We start from the raw sequence: 23,697 nt of genomic DNA, 5'->3' as shown, positions 1-23,697 counted from the left end.
ACTGAGGTAGCCTAAACATAGTGGTTCCTGAGGTAGCCTAAACATAGTGGTTTCTGAGGTAGCCTAAACATAGGGTTACTGAGGTAGCCTAAACATAGTGGTTCCTGAGGTAGCCTAAACATAGTGGTTCCTGAGGTAGCCTAAACATAGTGGTTACTGAGGTAGCCTAAACATAGTGGTTCCTGAGGTAGCCTAAACATAGTGGTTCCTGAGGTAGCCTAAACATAGGATTCCTGAGGTAGCCTAAACATAGGATTCCTGAGGTAGCCTGAACATAGTGGTTCCTGAGGTAGCCTAAACATAGGATTCCTGAGGTAGCCTAAACATAGCGGTTGCTGAGGTAGCCTAAACATAGTGGTTCCTGAGGTAGCCTAAACATAGTGGTTCCTGAGGTAGCCTAAACATAGTGGTTCCTGAAGTAGCCTAAACATAGTGGTTCTTGAGGTAGCCTAAACATAGGGTTCCTGAGGTAGCTTAAACATAGGATTCCTGAGGTAGCCTGAACATAGCGGTTCCTGAGGTAGCATAAACATAGGATTCCTGAGGTAGCCTAAACATAGCGGTTGCTGAGGTAGCCTAAACATAGGGTTCCTTTGGAATCCGAGGTTACCGACGCAATAAACTTGTATTGTAATGGAAAGTGTTTCAAGTGTCGTTGTTTCCGGTGTCGTTGTTTCCGGTGTCGTTGTTTCCAGTGTCGTTGTTTCCGGTGTTGTTGTTTCCGGTGTCGTTGTTTGCGGTGTCGTTGTTCCCCATGTTGTTGTTTCCGGTGTCGTTGTTCCCCATGTTGTTGTTCCCCATGTCGTTGTTTGCGGTGTCGTTGTTTCCGGTGTCGTTGTTTCCGGTGTCGTTGTTTGCGGTGTCGTTGTTTCCAGTGTCGTTGTTTCCGGTGTCGTTGTTCCCCATGTCGTTGTTTCCGGTGTCGTTGTTTCCGGTGTCGTTGTTCCCCATGTTGTTGTTCCCCATGTCGTTGTTTGCGGTGTCGTTGTTTCCGGTGTCGTTGTTTCCGGTGTCGTTGTTTGCGGTGTCGTTGTTTCCGGTGTCGTTGTTTCCAGTGTCGTTGTTTCCGGTGCTATTGTTTAATCTCTGGCTGATAGTGGTGAACCCAAGACTCATCTATTGTTACACAACGCTCAACAAAATCAACTGGGTCTGGTTCAGGTTGACCTACGTACTGAGAGAATGAACGTTTTAGAGTGATTAAACCTTCGTCAAGCTCAGTTTATCTATCGGAAATATCTCTCGTTAAGGATACGAGGGTCGGTCAAAAAAGGTAGAAAATGAAAAACGATCTGGCATTTGGTACCTCTTGAATAATGGTATGCTCTCAGATAATATCATATAAAATATGTTCAGTATAGTATTGGATGACTTCCCGCCATAATCAACAGTAAAAGATTTGGACTGTTTGATTTATGTTTAGACGGGGGCTCCCATTTTAGGCTTTCAAAAATATTGTGTCCAGATATTCAAGCTGGCCCTGTTTACAATATATTGAGAGTTGACACTTGTGTACCCATTCAGTATTTAGTTTGAACCACTGGCACCATGTATGAATAAGTGAAAACATTTGAATAAGTTATGTCCTTGTATAACGTCATCTGAAAGAGGGTGGGTAGCTCTTTTAGTAAACATCAAGGGGGAGTCACTTTAACAAGCGATTGTAGTTTCAAAGTGCCTTTTATGCACTTTAATATCTAAGCTTGATTCTAGCGGATTTCTACCTATCTCAAACACACAAAATGTTTCTTGCATGTTTTGTTACCTGGAGGTTGTGATGCATTTATTGCAGATTTTAAGTTTTTGGGGGTACCAAGATATAAAGTTAAACAAAATGGGGATTGTGAGGCTTGAACATTGTAAAACCAATAAAACATAAAAACAGATTATTGCTGCATTTGTGTCATTGTCTAGGTGAGGACATGCTAACACCGTACACGAACACCTGGTGTCAACATTGATTCTTTATGGTCACAAATACATGTCATGCTCAACGGAATCTATTTTGGCGGATAATCATGTCCATGAAATGTGATATTTACATTTTTAGAGACTTCACGTCAACAACATTTCAGTTAAATCACAGGGGAACCACTCGTGCAAACGGAGTTGTTTTCGCACTATTTCACTTTCACTGTTGGCGTACCCGATCTGGAGAACATGGGGTGGCCCAAACCTGTGTCTAAAATTCACCTAGGAATGGACCATCGCCTTTCTACGATGAATGTAGGTTGGAGGCCAGTCAAGGATTTTCTTTTGTGTTAAACGGTAGATGGAACTTAAGTCAAGCATTTGTTTTCAGGTATTCAGGAGATGGGACTTAATTACGCCAAGCGCTTGTTTCAGGTATTCAGGAGATAGGACGGATATCAAATATTAGCTTTCAGGGAATCAAGAGATGGGACTCAAGTCAATCATTTGTTTCAGGCATTCATGCCGAATCAAGACTTTAATCGCCGAGTACTCAACTGTCTGAAAAGCATGATAACATGCCTGACTAGTGAAGACAAATACATGGCAACACGAACAAATAACAAGAGACTAGCTTCTGACTTGAAATTTTATTATGACTCGAACTTCTTAGAGTTATACATTGCATGTAGTTTTATTCGCAAATGATTCAAAAGTTAAACCATTTGGAGATTCAGTCCACAATATTTCTAAAATTTACTCTCCTGCAGGCGCCTCACAGATGACGTTTCCTGTTTTCGCACATTTCCTGTTGAACCATTTCCCATCGGAGGAGCGCAACCGTGCGCATTTCCCTTTGGACTCCCCTACGGTGGGACCTTGCGACGAAGCCCAGTTTTTATAACTGAACTCCGATCCATCAAGCCACTCAAACATTTCTGACGCTGAGTTGTACTTGGTACCTGAAACATATATTTGCATAACTCTTACCCAAACTAAACAATTGTCTTCTTGGTATGGGCATGATGTAGTGTTTTGGGTTTATTGTTTAAAAGTCAAAAGTGAATACTTTGAAAACTGTTTTGAAGGTGACTTACAAATCACAAACATTGTGTACATGTTGCTTAAACACACAGACAGCCTTTACGGCGCTGGTTACTTTACCTGAGGTGTATGGCAACTTGCACACAAAAATTTTATGGTTGCGACTTGTCACTCACAATGTAAAAACTTTTCAAACTATTTCCGTCCGTTTCTTTTTTTTAAAATATCCCAGTGTACAAGTGCCGAGTTTTTTTTTAAATATCCCAGTGTACAAGTGCCGATTTTATATTGTACGTTATATTAAGTACCCGATAGAATGTGAAATACAAACTGGTCCTCTATCATTATCTGACAATAATATATTTTGTGTCATATCCACAATAGTTGCATTACCAAGGAAGACATTTTTCTTGGATATGTCATTCACGGTTTTGGCCACAAAATCGTTTTCCGTTGGATTCTTGATGGTCACCATGCTACTGACACCTCTGAAAAAAACAAGAAGACAAAGTCATCATTATCCCCCGCAATGGCAAAATACTCTCCATGAATATGTCAGTTAGTTACGACTATGCCAAATGTTTTGGAGTGTATATAGCAGTGAGTGAGTTTTATGCTACACTCAGCAATTCCAGCTATATGACATCAGTCTGTAAATAATAGAATCTGGACCAGATAATCCAGTGATCAACAGCATGAGCATCGATCTACACAACTGGGATACAATGATATGTATCAACCAAGTCAGCGACTATAGGAGAGTGACCATAAGGTGTATAGAAACGTTATAAAGTTCTGTTTCGGAAAAGAACAATACCTCCAATTTCACTCGAAGTCAAACTTGCTGCCTTGGAAACGCAAAATATGTTTTATTCAGAAATCCAAAACTACCAAAAGGCACCAGTTCACCGCCAGACCTATCTATCTGTCAAGTTTGGTGAAGAAATAGTGATCGGTTTTATAGGTCTGCTCCGGAAAAGCGGAAAAGGCAAATGTGCAGGGACGGACGGACAAATTACCAGTACCCAATGCAGAAATGAAAAAACAAAACAAAAAAAACTACAAAAGTAGAATAATTAGAAAGTCTGGTCTCAGTGGTACTGACAATCACGTTATCTTAATTCAGCAGAATCTGGTATTTGAACCCATGATCTGCCAAGCCGTTCACGGCAATGGGGCAGTTGAATCAACTGAGTGGCTTAGCACTACTAATCCATCAACTAACTAAACAGATGAAGTAGATTCGAATGGATGGCATCAGTATCATTCTGTTTCCTTCAGTAAGTACATTCACTATAATATTGAGGATATCTTACTGTGTGCATAATGCGTGAGCAATGTCAAAGGTTTTCGCAAAGCCACTGGTATAGAGGTAACACCTCTTGCTGGCTTCTAGGTACTTCCACCCTGAAAAACATAAAAGTAGAATTAAACCTGTGACGCTAAGGTTTAAGCTGGAATCCCAGAAGTAACCTAACATTTGTTTCCAAGCACTATTCCAATGCTTCTAGCCTTCATCAAAGTAGTAAACGTCGAAGACTTGCATTACTTCGGCCTCTCATCCCACATCAAACAGAACGGTGGTGATTTAACGTACATACTGTTTAAAGCAGTTACTGGCTATTGTCTAATATTTTGATCGGATTTCTTGAAGTTTGTGAGTCAATAATAAAGCATACAACTTAACTGATAACAACGTTCTGTCCATTGCACACAGCGACATTTCGGTGTAGATTCGTGCACCGTTTTCAAGCTTAACGTGTCTACTGTTTTCTCTACTTACTCCCTCCTGCCGACTGGCCTCATCCAGTTATGTACCACGTGCTATTCAATTACATGCTGTTGTTAATGTTAATCTGATGTTTGTCACAACATACTATGTATATATACTTCAAATTCTCAAGTCACGGTTGTAGTCACTTTTAGCTTGAAAACGGTTGTTATATATGAAGTTGAGACGGCATTGTATGACCGGTTTATCGCAGTACGGTTTTCAAACGGTATATTGGGTAAAGAACATATGAAGTTTTTGTGATTATCTTTATCTACACAGACTTTCATTCATTCACAACAAATGTTTTCCGTTGTTATTCATCCTGTAACACTATATATTGTATAAAAAAGGAAATTAGAATCCCTAACTGTCAGATACTTAAGTTCCAAATATACAGCATTACGTGTCGCAATACAGGTACCTGAATCGCAATATATTGTAATACAGTTTATTTGCCAATACACCGCCCTACCTAAAGTTGTATGCTGTATTATTGCCCATTGTCTGCCCTGTCAAATTCAGTGTATCTTCATTGTGCTGATATGAAAACATTTTCTGCAACTGATAGACCATAACTGACCTGTTGAACATCTCTTGTTTGCTGAGATGGTTTCTGCAATACAAAGGACGTCAGTGGTATGATGTTCTGTTAATACATCCAGCACATAACTTATAGGAATAGAAACGACATTCATCTGACGCACTAGACCTTTCTAGTGAAATACAGGCGATTTCAGGTACGAAAGAAATTAATGAATCTAACATTGTTTGGTATTTTAACATACCCAGTAAGCACACAGCGCCGTTTTTCTTGCCAGACGATGCAGCAACTTTGCCGTAGAGCATTTTCGAAGATAATTCTGGAAAAAAATCAATACACTATAAAAACAAAGTAGGATCTTTACATTTTTTGTCTGAAAACTGGTTAAACTGTGTAACAGGGACATGTCAGTGTGCATTGTCGTTGGACGTCAAATGACCGTAGGTTCTACAGTAATCATGTTCTAAATACACATACTATCATGATATCACCCTAAAATGGAATATCCCGTACTTTGTTTAATAGTACTTGATAACCCAAGCAATGACATGTCGGCCCGCGTTGCAAAATTTTTAAGTATATTGTAATAAAAGCACTTATCAAAAAACTTAATGCATAATGTTTGCAACTGAAAACTTTAAAGTATCATGTACTCACCGTAGGGTTTCTTAGCCCCTCCTCCCCTGTCCAATAGTCCACCGAGTCTCCATACACATAGATGTGTTGAAGGATTTCAGCCTGAAGAATTCCTCAAATCACTTAACATGCATATGCCTAGGAATATAGGGTTGGCCCTTTGATTCAGAAAGGGCAGATAACTTCATAGAAAAGGGCGTGGTGGCGAGGATAAACGATAAAATGTTCACAAAGTTGAAATCTTTTTTTTTTCTACTGATGTTTTAACCCTTTGAACGTCAGATAATCTTAACTCGAAAGGAAGACATTTTTGGCTATATGTTTAGGCTTTTTGAACATCGGCGTTTCATAGTGTTTGTGAGCTTTTCAAACGACCGAATTTCTGAGAAGTTAGATCCCTTCAAATGAGAGGAGGAATAACATGCAAGCAGCAATTACATTATGTAATTTACACGTGTGTGGTGTCTCCGGAATACTGAATACGTACGTTGACACACACGTGGAACACATTGTTTATCCAGCTATGTGTTTATGGTGATATCGACCTACCCTGTTGTCGTCCGTGACCGTGACCAGAGTGCCCATCCGTGTGTAGCAGGCGTACTGGGATTCAAACTGACTGCCCAGAGAGTTGATCACTGCGTAGCAGGATCCGGATCCGAACCGATTGCCAAAACCGTTGACACCACAACTCTCTTTTTAAGAAGAACAATAATGACCGTCATGATGATTATAATAATATTAATTATCATGGTCACTAGTTCTACTGGGCAGTGATGTGGCAAAGAGGTTAAAGCGTTCGCTAGATAGGTAGCCGATGACCTGTGTTCGATTTCCAAATAAGTACAATATGTGAAGCCAATTTCTGGTGTTCCCCCACCGTGATTTTGCTGGAGTATTGTTAAAAGCGGCGTAAATTACTCCCTCCCCCAATTATGTGTATTGCTGCTGCTGCTGCTGCTGCTACGACGCACTCAGCACTAATCCAGCTATATGGAGGCTGTCTGTAAGTAATCAAGTCTGAACCAGACAATCCAGTGTTTGAGAACACAGATGAGAGGCTATAGAGTCTCAGGAGCTGGTAAACATCCACCTACTTTCCGCTGTAGCGTTGTATATTATTAGTTCATCTGTACCCGTGAAGATGCTGGTTAGAATTGATCTCCAGTAACCCATGCTTGTCGTAAGAGGCGACTAACGGGATCGGGTGGTCAGGCTCGCTGACTTGATTGACACATGTCATCGGTTCCCAATTGCGTGGATCGATGTTCATGCTGTTGGTCACTGGATTTTCTGGTCCAGGCTCGATTATTTACAGACCGCTGCCATATAGCTGGAATATTGTTGAGTGCGGCGTAAAACTAAACTCACTCACTAGTTCATTTGGTCGGGGACCTGTAGGCTGTGCTGTATTGTGTACACTATACCTATTGGTTGAATCTAAACGATAATTATATAGCTTAATATTAAATAATAAGAAGTTGATTATTGTAATATATTCACGTCAACTATCTTGAAGGACAGTAAAAGATAGCCGATTGAGCACAACCTCCTAAATATACTACCCATCAAAAGTTTAGACTCACTTAAAGCACTCACTATATGTTATGTATATGTATGTGGTTACATCGAAGATGAATTTCTCCACCAACTTGGGGGAACCAACTGAAAACCTTATGCAGATGAATTGCACAAGGATGATGCTTCAAATTGCGAAAGGCATGAGCAAATGTCGTGCATGTGAACAGATTCGTTTTGGTGTAAAGTTTTGTTAAGAATTCGCCAATTTTCACAGATTTTAATCATTTACTGAACTCATGACAATAATCTTTTCAATGTTACGAATATGTTTTACAATACACCAGTTCATAACTAAACAGTACCTTTAAACAGTATGGAATATTTTGCAAAAAGCTAGTTTAGAACAGTGGACAAGTAAGTGGCTACATTTACACTAGTGAGTCTAAACTTTTGATGGGTAGTATATTATTGAAGGATAGAAAAATACGCTGTAGAAGATATATTACCTCCTGTTGGCGGCTGGGAACCAACGGCAAACTGACACAGCGCCTTGTTCTTCTCCGAGACAGAACGGTCGTCCCATTTGTAGAGAACACTTGCCCGAATAACTGAAATCAGGCGAAAAAGGTCACCTTAAATGTTTGTAAGTTTAACACAACGAGTGTTATCTATTTCTTGAGTACATAGTTTTTTACTTTTTAAATATTTGGATGATGGCTGCCCTGAATTATTCCCTATAACACTACTACTAGTACTACTACTACTACTACTAACTACTACTACTACTACTACTATTCACTTGTTTGGCTCGCGAAACACGTGCAAACAATAGAATGAGTTTTGATGTAACGTTTTACAGACAAAAGACGTTCTTGTCGTTATCATTATAGTTGGTATTAGTGTTTTCATTACACGATGTCATAAGGCCATATTGTGGTATGATAGCTCACCGTATCCGTCCTGGTTGGCGCTGACCCCTTGACCACTCTGTGTATTGTCGTAGTTGCCGACGGGCGTTCCGTCCACAAACGCCAGCGTCCCTTCTTCTGCAATATCATTGAGGCCAAACCACGCGTCTACCCCTTTGGGTCGCATGTACTCTACCACGTCATCCTGGGAACATTGAGAAACAATTGGAGATATTGAATACGAAGAAGAATTGCAGGAAGGATGAGATCTTTTCTGGGCCCAATGGTGCCATTTTTACACTTATGGTAAACTTCGCATGTAAGTGTTTTCAGATACATTCAAACGGCTAACAATACACCAATCAACAATCGCTTTATCTTTAACTAAGTTCGGGTCACTGATCAAAAATAATATTATATATTTTAGCACGTTTATACTGAGTGTCCTTATGCCTACAACTCCAAGAAAAGAAAATCCGCTCAAGTCTAATACTTTCTCATATTGGAGCGACTCGTCATGAAAACCTTTCAAATAAGCAGTTCGTCACACATGTACCATAATGTGAGCAACTAAAGCCTCTTACATCTTGTTATAGCTGTTTTCAGCAAGATTAATTATCTGACAAAGTAGAAGACAATCCTGGTGCCTGTTCAGACCTTGTGATGTTCAATCTACTTACTACAGTCAGTATTTCAAATGCCTACAGTTGAAGCTAATGTCACATGTATGTCACATATTTGCACACAATGACAATTCAGTGGCGTCACTGCGTATCGGGGATAAAGTCAATGTTCAGCCATGGTGGAAACAACTACATTCAATGTGAGGTGAGGTGAAATTGGGTTTTACGTCGTGCTTGAGAATATTTCACTCATATGACGACGTGCATGCGTGTGTATGTGTATGTGCGGCTGCATGTACTAGCCCAGACTTAAGCTGGTTTTATAGTGCTAGCCCACTGAGATACCATGCCGCAGTGAAGCATGAATACCCCACTCAGACACATTATACTGACTCCGAGCCGACCAGTCCTTGTTGTACCCATTAATGCCGAGCGCCAGGCAGGGACCAACAAGTACCATATTTAACGTCTTTTGGTATGACGCGGTCGGAGATCGAACCCGCGACCTTCCGCTCTCCGGGCGGACGCTCTAACCACTACACCACGGAGGCGGTTACTAAATACAATGTAACGATTGCTGCTACATTCGACTAATCGGTACCGATTGGACATGGTGGCGTTCCAGTAAATGTATAGAGGGCAGTCACTCACAGTCAGTCATGTTCATGGGGCTACAGGCGCCAGAGATCATAGCCAACATACGAACATGTTTGAACCAGCGGAAGAATACCGAACGATAGCAGACTAAGAAATAACACTGAACAAAAACAGTTATGTCCACATTCACCTCCTTCACCGTCCTACCTGAATTTGTTCTGAACTGATGGTAGCAAGGTTCCCCACAAGGTTAACGCATGTCTTTTGGGCATCAGCGTAGGCGCCCTCCTCTGGCGTCAGGTAATAGCACTGGCTATTGATCACAACACCGGCATTCTCAGGTCCACATGCCTGTAGGCTTGAACTTTTGGGCTCTGAACAAATATACGGTACAAACTGTATACGGTACAAACTGTATGTATCTATCTCATTTACATGCTTTAAAAATCTTTTAATAATATTTTTACATTTCTCGGATTACTTGCCTGCAACATTACGACAGAATCTCTGTTAGTAATTTGACAGCTATAAACAAACTTCCAAAAGTTCACGAGCAAGATCAACCGGAGCATGGAGACAACATCCAGGTCGATTTCCTAAGTGATTCGTGTATCGTTTGTTTATCGTTTCTTACACTTACACTGAATAAGTTGGGTTATTTATAACGATACCTATTCCTGTATGATATACAGAATTCCTGTCCATGTCGCCACAGCTTGTATCTTTATTTCCAGTGCAGGGCTTGTTACAGTCGTCGGGCGTTTCGAGATATGCTCCATAGGTGTGTCCACAGTAACATCGGTTGCCGTTCTGAAGTCCAGCGTAGGCGTACTGCTTCCTATAGCACCTATGTAGCAGTATGAGGGTGCATTAGTTTACCAGTTACATGTACAGGCATTAATATACATACTGACTCATGTGTTTAACCACAATACCGAAAAACCATTATATAATAATGGATGAATGTAAAATTATTAAATTACTGGGTTTTTTAATTTCGTACGCTCATTGCACGCATGTGTTCATGGACAGTCAACATTTATAGTTTAATATTTGCTTTTTATGCAACGCAGAAATCATTCATGTTTGCTAAATGTTAAAATCTGATATTGCTTGATCCAAAGTGCAGTGACTGTGATGTGCTGCAGGTTGATATATCTAGATTCTTAGAAACAGAGTTAATATATCCTGTATGGGGTTGAAATGGATTCCACGTCAGTATATTTACCTTTCAGAACAATGCTCTATCGTCATTGATGAGAAGAGATCTATCCTTTCATATGGCAGATCGTGATGATCAGAGACATCTTTGTAACAACCCTTGAGGACTGGCTCTGTGAAATAATAAACAATCACAGACATCTTTGTAACAACCCTTGAGGACTGGCTCTGTCAAACAATAAACAATCAGAGACATCTTTGTAACAACCCTTGAGGACTGGCTCTGTGAAACAATAAACAATCACAGACATCTTTGTAACAACCCTTGAGGACTGGCTCTGTGAAACAATAAACAATCACAGACATCTTTGTAACAACCCTTGAGGACTGGCTCTGTGAAACAATAAACAATCACAGACATCTTTGTAACAACCCTTGAGGACTGGCTCTGTGAAACAATAAACAATCACAGACATCTTTGTAACAACCCTTGAGGACTGGCTCTGTCAAACAATAAACAATCAGAGACATCTTTGTAACAACCCTTGAGGACTGGCTCTGTGAAACAATAAACAATCACAGACATCTTTGTAACAACCCTTGAGGACTGGCTCTGTCAAACAATAAACAATCACAGACATCTTTGTAACAACCCTTGAGGACTGGCTCTGTGAAACAATAAACAATCAGAGACATCTTTGTAACAACCCTTGAGGACTGGCTCTGTCAAACAATAAACAATCAGAGACATCTTTGTAACAACCCTTGAGGACTGGCTCTGTGAAACAATAAACAATCACAGACATCTTTGTAACAACCCTTGAGGACTGGCTCTGTGAAAACAATAAACAATCACAGACATCTTTGAACCCTTGAGGACTCTGTGTAAACAATCAGAGACACCAACCCTTGAGGACTGGCTCTGTGAAACAATAAACAATCACAGACATCTTTGTAACAACCCTTGAGGACTGGCTCTCTGTGTAGACATCTTTGTAACAACCTTTGAGGACTGGCTCTGTGAAACAATAAACAATCACAGACATCCTTGTAACAACCCTTGAGGACTGGCTCTGTGAAACAATAAACAATCAGAGACATCTTTGTAACAACCCTTGGGGACTGACTCTGTGAAACAATAAACAATCAGAGACATCTTTGTAACAACTCTTGAGGACTGGCTCTGTCAAACAATAAACAATCAGAGACATCTTTGTAACAACCCTTGAGGACTGGCTCTGTCAAACAATAAACAATCAGAGACATCTTTGTAACAACCCTTGGGGACTGGCTCTGTCAAACAATAAACAATCAGAGACATCTTTGTAACAACCCTTGAGGACTGGCTCTGTCAAACAATAAACAATCAGAGACATCTTTGTAACAACCCTTGAGGACTGGCTCTGTGAAACAATAAACAATCAGAACATCTCACAGAACCCTTGAGGACTGGCTCTGTGAAACAATAAACAATCACAGACATCCTTGTAACAACCCTTGAGGACTGGCTCTGTGAAACAATAAACAATCAGAGACATCCTTGTAACAACCCTTGAGGACTGGCTCTGTGAAACAATAAACAATCTCTGTGAAATAATAAACAATCACAGACATCTTTGTAACAACCCTTCTCTGTGTAAACAATCACAGACATCTTTGTAACAACCCTTGAGGACTGGCTCTGTGAAACAATAAACAATCACAGACATCTTTGTAACAACCCTTGAGGACTGGCTCTGTGAAACAATAAACAATCACAGACATCTTTGTAACAACTCTTGAGGACTGGCTCTGTGAAACAATAAACAATCAGAGACATCTTTGTAACAATCCTTGAGGACTGGCTCTGTCAAACAATAAACGATCAGAGACATCTTTGTAACAACTCTTGAGGACTGGCTCTGTGAAACAATAAACAATCACAGACATCTTTGTAACAACCCTTGAGGACTGGCTCTGTCAAACAATGAACAATCAGAGACATCTTTGTAACAACCCTTGAGGGCAGGCTCTGTGAAACAATAAACAATCAGAGACATCTTTGTAACAACCCTTGAGGACTGCCACCATAAATCGGCTTCACACATTGTTCCCATATGGAATAGAACTCAGGTCTTCGGCGTAACACATTATACACACGTGGCGAAGCGAACCCGGATTTTCAGCGTGACGAGCTAACGCTTGAGCCATTAGGCTACCCCACCGCCCTCGTTCGCCTGTTAACACGCCAGAGACCGTGAGACGGAAGTTCAACATACTTGGATATTTTGGCGCCGCTGGACACGACGGTTGAAAAGGCCCGGTCGGGTAGTTGTTCGGCGCAATTGGAGCTCCTAAACCCTGCAAAATATGGGATGACAGTTTTCATTTGAAATTTTTAAGCGTATACCTTTACTGAACTGAGTCGGATTAACCCGTAGGAATGTCACCATTAGATTGAATAGTTGGTGACAATGCACTACAGGTCATCGAGTCTACATATCCTGACGTCATAGTGGTTAATGTGACGTCACATGCTCTTCGCGTCATAATGTAAAACATGTTTGTGTTCTTAGTTACTGTACTGAAATCGCTACATGGTTGCAATATTGCCGATGCGATTCAAAATCTTAACTCATTAACTCACTCTTAATTACTATACTGGAAGGCCACTGGCGATCTGGAAGTTAATCTAGCGTGTCTTTGTAACTGAGGATTTAGTAAAGTGTCACTGTGGCAAGTGTCAGCTGCAGGTGCATTGACTGTACAGAACGTCTGTGAATCTCACTAAAACAAACTATTCATCTCACAATCATTTTCTCCATTTATCACGAAAACATCGATCTTTGCAACATTAATATGATTTTACTGTCTTCACCCCCAAGCGACATGAAATGGTGTGCTGGTGGATCAGTGTTTACATGTATCTTACCTTGGGTGTTCCAATCTTACAAGTAGCTGGCTTTGGTATGGGCGCTGATTTCTGAGAAAAATATATACATGTTTTTAATCAATCGTTGTTTAGCTGATTATATTTCGTGTACGTCCGATAAGTTACGGTCCATCTTGATAAATATTTACGCTACAGCCGATACCGTTGCCGGTAAGAGGACACAACGCAAGATGTCGTTCGTCTTATCATGAGATGGCAATAGTGTGTGAGTGAGTTTAGGTTTACGCCGTTTTGAGCAATATTCCAGCAATATCACGGCGGGCGAAACCAAAATTGGCTTCATACAATGTACCCATGTGGGGAATCGAACTCGGAAACAGAAAACGGCTCTCATTGGTCAATTGCCACGTGTGCGATTATTGCGGGAAATATGAAAATTGTGTTTTCCCGGCAAGGTAGAAATTGACAAATGAGAGCCATTTTCTGTTTCCGGGTCATTCAGAGATTTACGGAAACTGTCGATGTTTACCGAAGAGAGACCAGACGTTTCTTCAAAGAAAATGGTAGTGCTGATGCGAGGGTCAGTAGTCAAATGTGAAATGCAGTTAGACAAATCGAATACGATGAACAGAAAGGTAAAGAATGACCTACAAGCTCAACACAATTTATTTATGAAAAACATAAAGTTTGATTGAACCGCACATTAAAATAGTCCAACTGCTTGGTTTTCGATCAGGTTTTTAGCATTAGTGTGTAGTGTAGCGGTAGAATTTCTACAATCCTTATTCCTTCACCGATTTCGTTCAAATTTGAAATATATATTAATCATAACACATAAAAACAATATTATGATTGCAAAAATCTCCATGTTTATTTTTTTCAATTATTGTCCAAACAGAGATTCGAACCCCTGTGCTTACATCCTCCTTCCTGGTGTATGGTCCATCCACGTAGGCATCCTTGTAACAGTCAACGGTCTTGTCGCTCCCACCCACGCGTTTGATCGTAATGTATGGGCACTGCCTACCGGGGCAGATCTCGTGATCAATACGGTCTGCCGTCCCGACTAACTTCACGAACAGCAGACTGGTGGAAGAGTTAAGAAAATGAACATGGGTTAACTGAAAACTCGAATACAGAATGTAATACAAATGGACTCGAGTTTTAGACAAACAATATAATGTAAAACTCGTGCCGGATGAGCTCGAAACACATGTTGATCAAATGATTGTATAGTTACAAGATAAATCATTTAATGTGGCAATTAATCGATGGCAGAAACGAAAAATTATCGATGCATCGGTAGTATCTATGACTATCGATAGTTTAGTAATTGACTTCCGTTGATAAATGAGCACCGCAAAATACAGGAAGTACCAGATTCGTTCACTTTGATTTAGAGTTATCCGCCCCTGTTAACTCTTAAACGACATGCGAGTTTGAAATTGTGAATAACAAATACTTTATGTTGTAACTTTTTTACTTGATCTTGTCAGTTAATAAAAGAGACTGAAACTACTTCAGCTTGTTTTTATTTCATATAAACTATATTCCATTTGGGAAGTGACTTCAAATGAGACAATTCAAGGAGAACATAACTACTGCAATAGTTGTCCCCTTCAATAGTCACGCCTAGTTCCTACCCTCTAGCCTTGTCCCAGAAGTAAGCTGTACCAGAAGAATCCTTGTCAAGCTCGTCAATGGATGCCAGTTGGGTGGCAGGTGAATCTTCGTCGATCACAGGAAACTGACTTTCGAAGGTAAAACTTTCAACATCTTTGGGGAAACACAAACCGATTCGGAAGGAATCGCCCCTAGAAATAAAGACAAAATGCCACGATTAAGGTGATTGTTCATATTGATCGAGCAAATAAGTGTTGGAATTATCCTGATTATCTGTAGTGTAAGGCATACTGTCTACAATATATATATATAATGTTTATGTACCTGATCTAACACATATATCATGCACACCCCGTCTATTGACGTAATTAACGTAAATGTAACTGAATGGCAAAACAAACAACATGGTCTTTCCTGTCTGAAATGGAATCTCTGCTTCCCATTGTCCGGTTTGGGTACCCCAGTCAAGCAATGATGACACCAGTTGTTCAACACAAATGCAGCATGTTCATAAGCCATCTAGAAACAGACCCGCGAAGGTCCGAGTTAAAATACTGGCCTTCAGTAACCCATGCTTGTCGTAAGAGGCGACGAACGGGATCGGGTGGTCAGGCTCGCTGACTTGGCTGACACATGTCCTTGGTTCCCAATTGCGAAGATCGATTGTCATGATGTTGATCACTGGATTGTCTGGTCCAGACTCGATTATTTACAGACCGCCGCCATATCGCTGGAATATTGCTGAGTGCGGCGTAAAACTAAGCTCACTCACTATGTAGAAAGATGTCAGTTCCAATCCACCCGTTCTTCATTATAAGGGAACGTATACATACATGAGGCACCATCCAACATAAATCGAATATATAGTAGTTACTATGTTTTTATATTCACTCATTTAAGCCATGTATGTGTTTGTACTGAAGTAAAATATAACTTAAAACTTACTTTTTTAGATTCTCGCCAATGACCTCGAGTTCAGTTGGAGCTTTCCCGTTGAAGTAAGCGGTGTAGGACATGCTCTTTAAGACTAGGTAGCTGATTTTCCTTAGACCTGAAACATTGTGCCCGAGATACAAAACCAGAGGAGGCATTTATGTCAACAGTATATCAAACAATTGCGGTGAAAATTAAGACCAGATCCGGGGGCGGTGGGTTAGCCTAATGGTTAAAGCGTTGGCTCATCACGCCGAAGACCGGGTTCGATTCCCCATATGGGTACAATGACAGACCGCCGCCATATCGCTGGAATATTGCTGAGTGCGGCGTAAAACTAAGCTCACTCACTATGTAGAAAGATGTCAGTTCCAATCCACCCGTTCTTCATTATAAGGGAACGTATACATACATGAGGCACCATCCAACATAAATCGAATATATAGTAGTTACTATGTTTTTATATTCACTCATTTAAGCCATGTATGTGTTTGTACTGAAGTAAAATATAACTTAAAACTTACTTTTTTAGATTCTCGCCAATGACCTCGAGTTCAGTTGGAGCTTTCCCGTTGAAGTAAGCGGTGTAGGACATGCTCTTTAAGACTAGGTAGCTGATTTTCCTTAGACCTGAAACATTGTGCCCGAGATACAAAACCAGAGGAGGCATTTATGTCAACAGTATATCAAACAATTGCGGTGAAAATTAAGACCAGATCCGGGGGCGGTGGGTTAGCCTAATGGTTAAAGCGTTGGCTCATCACGCCGAAGACCGGGTTCGATTCCCCATATGGGTACAATGTGTGAAGCTCATTTCTGGTGTCCCCTGCCGTGATATTGCTGGAATAGTGCTAAAAGCGGCGTAAAACCAAACTCACTCACTCACTCACTAAGACCAGATCCATCACACCATTAATGTTACAGTGAGTGAGTGAGTTTTGACACCCCATCGCTAATTGGTGTCATTCATATAATTTTCACATATATGTTTCCCTTTACACGAAATGGGGTGTGTTTCTGGGGCATTCACATACATTGTACATGCGTCTCCATAAAAGTCATCTTCACCCCAACCACCCCTAAATTATGAACGGTCCCTAACGGGATCAGGTGGTCAGGCTCGCTGACTTAGTTGACATATGTCATCGGTTCCCAATTGCGCATATCGATGCTCATGCTGTTGATCACTGGATTGTCTGGTCCAGACTCGATTATTTACAGACCGCCGCCATATAGATGGAATATTAATGGAGTGCGGCGTAAAACTAAACTCACTCAGTCACTCCTGCTATGGAATATTTGTACAATATTTTACCACGTATCTGAAACGCATCAGCTGGTCGGTCGTCCCTCCTTATCGTCATGGCGTAGTCCTTCGGGCGTGTTTCCAGGACCCCTCCTTTCCCGTCCAGTATAACCTGGAAAGGAACGCAGTTTAATACTGTTCAAAACGTTCACGTAATCGTCATTAGTAGATATGACGATAAATAGTGGAGTATGATGTTCCATGTTTAGATCCGTACGATGATGAAGTCCTGCTGTAGCTAGACCCAGACTGAGTAAATGTAATATTAGCATGCTTATTTTAGTCAACTAAACGTTGATAAATAATTAGGTCAGTGGAGCATTCTCAGAGTAAAATGTCATGAGATCAAATGATAAAATACAGCGTTCTCAGCGTGTGCTAAAAATGACCGTCATCTTCAAACCGAGATGATAAATATAGCAGATATCGTCCCAGGCTCAAGCCTTCCATGAAATTGGCTCATTAACCACGTATTCTTCATTGTATCTAAGCTTAGAAGGTCCTCCTGTGAAAGATGTACCACTCGTCACGCTGATGAAATTTCATGAAATCTAAAATGTAACATCTGCTTGGAGACTATGTATAAATAATTTGAAGCATATGGTAGTTTGTCCACCGCTTGTGGAAACGTGAGTGATACATTCCTTGTAGATAATTTCTCATGAAAGTCTCGACGTTATGATTGGTGCCTATTTGGAAGTTTGCATATTGTTTGTGAGTGAGTTTAGTTTCAAGCCGTTTTAGCAATGTTCCAGCAATATCACGGCAGGGGACACCAGAAATAGGCTTCACACATTGTACCTATGTTGGTAATCGAACCCGGGCCTTCGCCGCGACGAGCGAACGCTTTAACCACAAGGCTACCCCACCGCCCCCGCATATTGTTGAGTCACAGTACCTGATGACCGTGCATCGTAAACTGTTCATCACTAATGTGTGTGGGCAGAACGTCCCTCGGTAACTGGAACACCAGAACCACGCTCTTCTCGGCAATATTCCAGTCATACCATGGAGAGCACGAGAACCACGCCCTTCTTGGCAATATTCCAGTCATACCATTGTTTTGATTCTTTTAGCGGAGTGAGGCAGGGTTGCATTTTAAGTCCGTTGCTGTTTTCTTTATTTATAAATCAGCTTCATGGTAAAATGGAGAAATCGGATAGGGGTATCTTTATTTGCGCAGAGTTTTTGGAATTATATCTTTTGCTGTATGCAGATGACCTGTGTTTATTTTCAGATAGTGTTATTGGTTTGCAAAGGAAAATCAATTTATTGGTAAAATTTTGTCATAGATGGGGGACTGACTGTTAATTTTGACAAAGACAGAAGTCTTAGTTTTTCGAAATGGTGGTAAACTTAGGAAAAGTGAGGTTTGGTGTTTTCAGGGTCAAAGGTTGAAGATTTCATCTTATTACAACTATTTAGGACTGTTGTTTTCCAGTAAGCTCTCGTGGTCCAAGTCTGTTCAAAATCTTGTCAATAAGGCCACTAATGCTTTATCCTCAGTTAAAGTTCTTGCTTACAAACTCAGAAATATCTCCCCAATAGTTCTCTTTAAAGTTTTGATGTTCAGATAAAGCCAATTATATTATATGCATCAGAAATATGGGGTTATCAAAAGTGGTCTATAGTTGAACAATTTCATGTAAGGTTTTGCAAGTTTGTATTGGGTTTGAGTTATAAAAGTACTAATGTTGCTGTTTTAGCAGAATGTGGTGGACATTATATTTATATTGATTCGTTGTTGAGAGTAATTAAATATTGGTTTAGATTGCTTGAAATGCCCGTGGATAGGTACTGTAAACAGAACTATCTTGTGTTGTATAATTTAGATAACGTTGGGCGTAAAACGTGAGTGTATCATGTTAGAACTATTTTATTCACTTATGGCTTCGGTTTTGTTTGGGAGAATCAAGGTGTTGGATTCAAGGAGGCATTTCTATTCAATTTTGAAACAAGGATAAGGAATTGCCACGTTCAATCAATAATGGCTGATATTAATGAATATTCAACATTACATTTATATTCTAAAATTAAAACTTCTTTTTTTTGGGGGGGGGAATTATCTCGTAAATGTAAAGTCAAAAGAAGCAAGACGTAGGACAACGTTACTCAGAATTGGTGAGCTTTCCTTTTATAAAACAATTGGTAGACGAGATGGAATTCCACGTCAATATCGCTATTGTAAGGTATGTAAATTAAATTATGTAGAGGTTGAATTTCATTTTCTTTATAAATGTCCAACATATAACGAATTACGTGTTAAATACTTTGAAAATATACCTATGTACATCAATGAAGATGTCATGATCTATAATCTTAAAAATGATAATCAAACACATTTACTGTCCATCTCAAATTATGTTAAAGAGGCCTTAATTTTGCGTCATTCATTTGTTTCACAGCAACTCATAAATGTATTTCATATGTCAACATTGTACGTGGGCCGAAGGCCTTTCTACCGAATAAAAGATTGATACCATAGAGGATACCAGAACCACGCCCTTCTCAGCAATATTCCAGTCATACCATGGAGAACACGAGAACCAGACCCTTCTCGGCAATATTCCAGTTATACCATGGAGAACACGAGAACCACGCCCTTCTCGGCAGTATTCCAGTTATACCATGGAGAACACGAGAACCACGACCTTCTCGGCAATATTCCAGTTATACCCTGGAGGACACCAGAACCACGCCCTTCTCGGCAATATTCCAGTTATACCATGGAGAACACGAGAACCACGACCTTCTCGGCAATATTGCAGTTATACCATGGAGAACACGAGAACCACGACCTTCTCGGCAATATTCCAGTTATACCATGGAGAACACGAGAACCACGACCTTCTCGGCAATATTCCAGTTATACCATGGAGAACACGAGAACCACGCCCTTCTCGGCAATATTCTAGTTATACCATCGAGGACACGAGAACCAGGCCCTTCTCGGCAATATTCCAGTTATACCATGGAGAACACGAGAACCACGACCTTCTCGGCAATATTCCAGTTATACCATGGATGACACGAGAACCACGACCTTCTCGGCAATATTCCAGTTATACCATGGAGAACACGAGAACCACGCCCTTCTCGGCAATATTGCAGTTATACCATGGAGAACACGAGAACCACGACCTTCTCGGCAATATTGCAGTTATACCATGGAGAACACGAGAACCACGCCCTTCTCGGCAATATTGCAGTTATACCATCGAGAACACGAGAACCACGCCCTTCTCGGCAATATTCCAGTTATACCATCGAGGACACCAGAACCACGCCCTTCTCGGCAATATTCCAGTTATACCATGGGGAAATTGGCTTCACTCATAGCACCCGTATGAGAGACCGAACCCGTACATTCGCCGTGACTAGATGACGCTAACACTGTGATATAAAACTCACGTACCCTGGCATATTCATATGGGCAGACTGCCATGTTCCATGTCTCCTCGTACCGGCATCTCCCTGTGGTAAAGAACCGTTCATTCTTGACCACCTGTGTCCCAGCTGTTCCGGTCACGCTGCCATCGTAGTCATGGAAATTGGCTTGTTTGTTGCCGTCTTGGTCGGCGAACCCAGGTACGGACAGGTTGCCATTGAAAACCCAGTTTCCACCAACCTCGAAACAACACAAATATATATATATATATATACACACAGCTACAGTTGTAATTTGATCATTATTGATCGTAATCAATATAGTGTTAGTCACCCTAGTAAACATTGACTCCATGTGGACATTAAAGAATAAACCAACACGTGTTTACTGGAAGAGTAAAAGTTTAGCCGATATTGAAGAACATTATGCGCGAATCTCTCCTCTGAGATATGATAGGTTGTAATAGTTCTACAAGTACGTTCAGACGCATCTACCATCGTCAAGACATGGAATTTTATAGATACAAATATATTAAAAATCAGACTAAAGACCGAAGGCAGGATATGCTTTACTGCATGCATATTCTTGAGTTTGAGTTTTTAAAACATGCTAAACATGCAGAGAGATATAGCTAGGAAGAAACTCATTGGTTTTGTCAACAGCGGGTCTACAATCTGTAGAGTGCTGGCATCTCCACACAGTGGATGGGTTACAATTTTACACCATGTCCATGAGATAGTTCCCTGCTTCACCATGTTATGAACAGAAACATGTAGCCTGACTTTACGTATAGTGAAACTTTGGTCGTGTTGTAGAGTATCGGTTTGTAGGTTTCTAGATTATACACACGAATGGGGGCATATTTGATGTAAAAGCAAACACATTCAGTAACCTGACAATGTGATTTTTTTTCTATTTGATAATGAAAATAACAACAATGAGTAAAAAGACGCTAGCTCGCTGTCGGGTGAGTATGAAATCACCTTGTCACAAAACCCAAAGGTGATGCCGGACACCCCACTAGTAGGGGATGCGTGGTAGGTACTGTTCCGTCTCAGGCTGATTGCCCCCGCAGCTCTGAACAGCGTGTCCGTGTACTTGAATGTGTAGTTGTTAAAGAAGCAATTGGTGACAATGCCGGGGCCTTGGTAGAAAATCACCCCCTGAAGAACATCGTCCCTGTAGAGAAAGGACCATGGAAGAAACATACACCGATTGCACTATAGCTTTCAACTACTGCACGGGTCAGCATTGTCTACCTTCCTCCATTCCCATTGAATACATATGTATGTGTACTGCTTGCACAGTCGCTTGTTTAACCAGTCAACTAAATGCCTGATTTCAGTGAGGGAAATATACGAGTGCTTCGACCAAAGAGCGCTTAGATCGCATCGCGCAAACTTCCAACATTTCTGGTGATACTTGCCCTGAAGTCTAGCTACAAGCTTCTTGCCACACAGTATATCGGGGTACATGAGACTTGTGTGTTCTTGGGGGATGCAGGGTCTATAAAACACGCCATGCATACAGACTGACCTCATTTACATGCTTATGAAACTTCATTTTGAAATATTCTTCCGTTACAATGCTTTTCTGAATAATGAATTCGATTCCTGTACATAGAACAGAAATATCTGTCATAAGTATCTATGTTTGTACCTGTAGAAATACGGTTATTGTAACTGTCATAGGTCGACACGTTTGTTTACGTAGCTGTGTTCCTGGAATTGACAAAATGTTCCTTTTGAACACCGAGTATACCTGACATTTGTTTTACATTGTGACAATAAGAGCGGCTTTCTGACAATACTAGAGTCAATCTGACAATACTCAAGGCATCCTGACAATACTACCGGCACCTTGACGAAACGAAAGACATCCTGACAATACTCAAGGAATCCAGACAATACTAAATGCTTCATGACAATATTCAAGGCAAGCTGACAATACTAAATGCATCCTGACAATACCAGAGGCAGCCTCACAATACTGAAAGCAACCTAGCAATGCCAGAGGCAATCTAACAACTCTAAAGGCAACCTGACAATGCTTAAGGCGACCTGACAATACTAAAAGGCAAACTGGCAAAACTAAAGGCCTCCTGACAATACCAGAGGCAAACTGGCAATACCAAAGGCAGCCTGACAATACGAAAGGCATCCTGACAATACTAAAGGCATCCTGGCAATACTGAAGGCATCCTGGCAGCACTAAAGGCAGCCCGACAATACTAGAGGCGACCTGATAATACTGAAATGCAACCTGGCAATACTAGAGGCATCCTGACAATACTAAAGGCATCCTGGCAATACTAGAGGCATCCTGATAATACTAAAGGCATCCTGGCAATACTAGAGGCATCCTGGCAATACTAGAGGCATCCTGACAATACTAAAGGCAACCTGGTAATACTTAAGGCATCCTGACAATACCAGAGGCAGCCTCACAATACTGAAAGCAACCTAGCAATGCCAGAGGCAATCTAACAACTCTAAAGGCAACCTGACAATGCTTAAGGCGACCTGACAATACTAAAAGGCAAACTGGCAAAACTAAAGGCCTCCTGACAATACCAGAGGCAAACTGGCAATACCAAAGGCAGCCTGACAATACGAAAGGCATCCTGACAATACTAAAGGCATCCTGGCAATACTGAAGGCATCCTGGCAGCACTAAAGGCAGCCCGACAATACTAGAGGCGACCTGATAATACTGAAATGCAACCTGGCAATACTAGAGGCATCCTGACAATACTAAAGGCATCCTGGCAATACTAGAGGCATCCTGATAATACTAAAGGCATCCTGGCAATACTAGAGGCATCCTGGCAATACTAGAGGCATCCTGACAATACTAAAG

General features: G+C 40.9%; 2 protein-coding genes across 2 annotated transcripts in view; both read right to left on the bottom strand.

Moving 5' to 3' along the window:
* Nucleotides 1–645: 645 nt before the first annotated feature.
* LOC124277744 (putative uncharacterized protein DDB_G0286901) lies at nt 646–3,430 on the bottom strand. The gene is made up of 3 exons (XM_046713469.1): nt 3,349–3,430; nt 2,672–2,873; nt 646–1,090 (listed from the first exon to the last, which is right to left on the bottom strand). The coding sequence occupies exons 1-3, from the start codon at nt 3,428–3,430 to the stop codon at nt 646–648; spliced, it is 729 nt and encodes a 242-aa protein (XP_046569425.1).
* LOC124277760 (cell surface hyaluronidase-like) overlaps nt 2,547–23,697 on the bottom strand; it is a 39,968-nt gene continuing 18,817 nt past the window's right edge. Inside the window, exons 16-35 of the mRNA XM_046713483.1 lie at nt 21,822–22,017; nt 20,866–21,078; nt 17,460–17,562; nt 16,669–16,774; nt 15,232–15,402; nt 14,509–14,674; nt 13,628–13,678; nt 12,975–13,056; nt 10,784–10,889; nt 10,227–10,402; nt 9,763–9,929; nt 8,378–8,540; nt 7,934–8,035; nt 6,456–6,601; nt 5,928–6,008; nt 5,515–5,589; nt 5,310–5,342; nt 4,272–4,362; nt 3,349–3,443; nt 2,547–2,873 (exon numbers count right to left, since the gene is read on the bottom strand). Of these exons, the coding sequence (XP_046569439.1) occupies nt 4,348–4,362; nt 5,310–5,342; nt 5,515–5,589; nt 5,928–6,008; nt 6,456–6,601; nt 7,934–8,035; nt 8,378–8,540; nt 9,763–9,929; nt 10,227–10,402; nt 10,784–10,889; nt 12,975–13,056; nt 13,628–13,678; nt 14,509–14,674; nt 15,232–15,402; nt 16,669–16,774; nt 17,460–17,562; nt 20,866–21,078; nt 21,822–22,017 (2,152 nt within the window). The 3' untranslated portion in view covers nt 2,547–2,873; nt 3,349–3,443; nt 4,272–4,347. The remainder of the gene's footprint in view (nt 2,874–3,348; nt 3,444–4,271; nt 4,363–5,309; nt 5,343–5,514; nt 5,590–5,927; nt 6,009–6,455; nt 6,602–7,933; nt 8,036–8,377; nt 8,541–9,762; nt 9,930–10,226; nt 10,403–10,783; nt 10,890–12,974; nt 13,057–13,627; nt 13,679–14,508; nt 14,675–15,231; nt 15,403–16,668; nt 16,775–17,459; nt 17,563–20,865; nt 21,079–21,821; nt 22,018–23,697) is intronic.

Source organism: Haliotis rubra, unplaced genomic scaffold (genome assembly GCF_003918875.1).
Source record: "Haliotis rubra isolate DU_JTF1 unplaced genomic scaffold, ASM391887v1 Scf227, whole genome shotgun sequence".
Lineage (NCBI taxonomy): Eukaryota > Metazoa > Mollusca > Gastropoda > Lepetellida > Haliotidae > Haliotis > Haliotis rubra.
Note: the sequence above shows the minus strand (reverse complement) of the source record. Positions and strands in the feature narration are given on the sequence as shown.

Bases quoted from the DNA above. Each gene is read 5' to 3' on its own strand.
- LOC124277744 (XM_046713469.1), bottom strand. From the start codon at position 3,430: ATGGTGACCATCAAGAATCCAACGGAAAACGATTTTGTGGCCAAAACC. The intron at 2,874-3,348 runs GTAATGCAACTA...TATATGTTTCAG, and splicing joins CAAGAAAAATGTCTTCCTTG to GTACCAAGTACAACTCAGCG. The intron at 1,091-2,671 runs GTAAATTTTAGA...CACCACTATCAG, and splicing joins TGTGAGGCGCCTGCAGGAGA to CCAGAGATTAAACAATAGCA.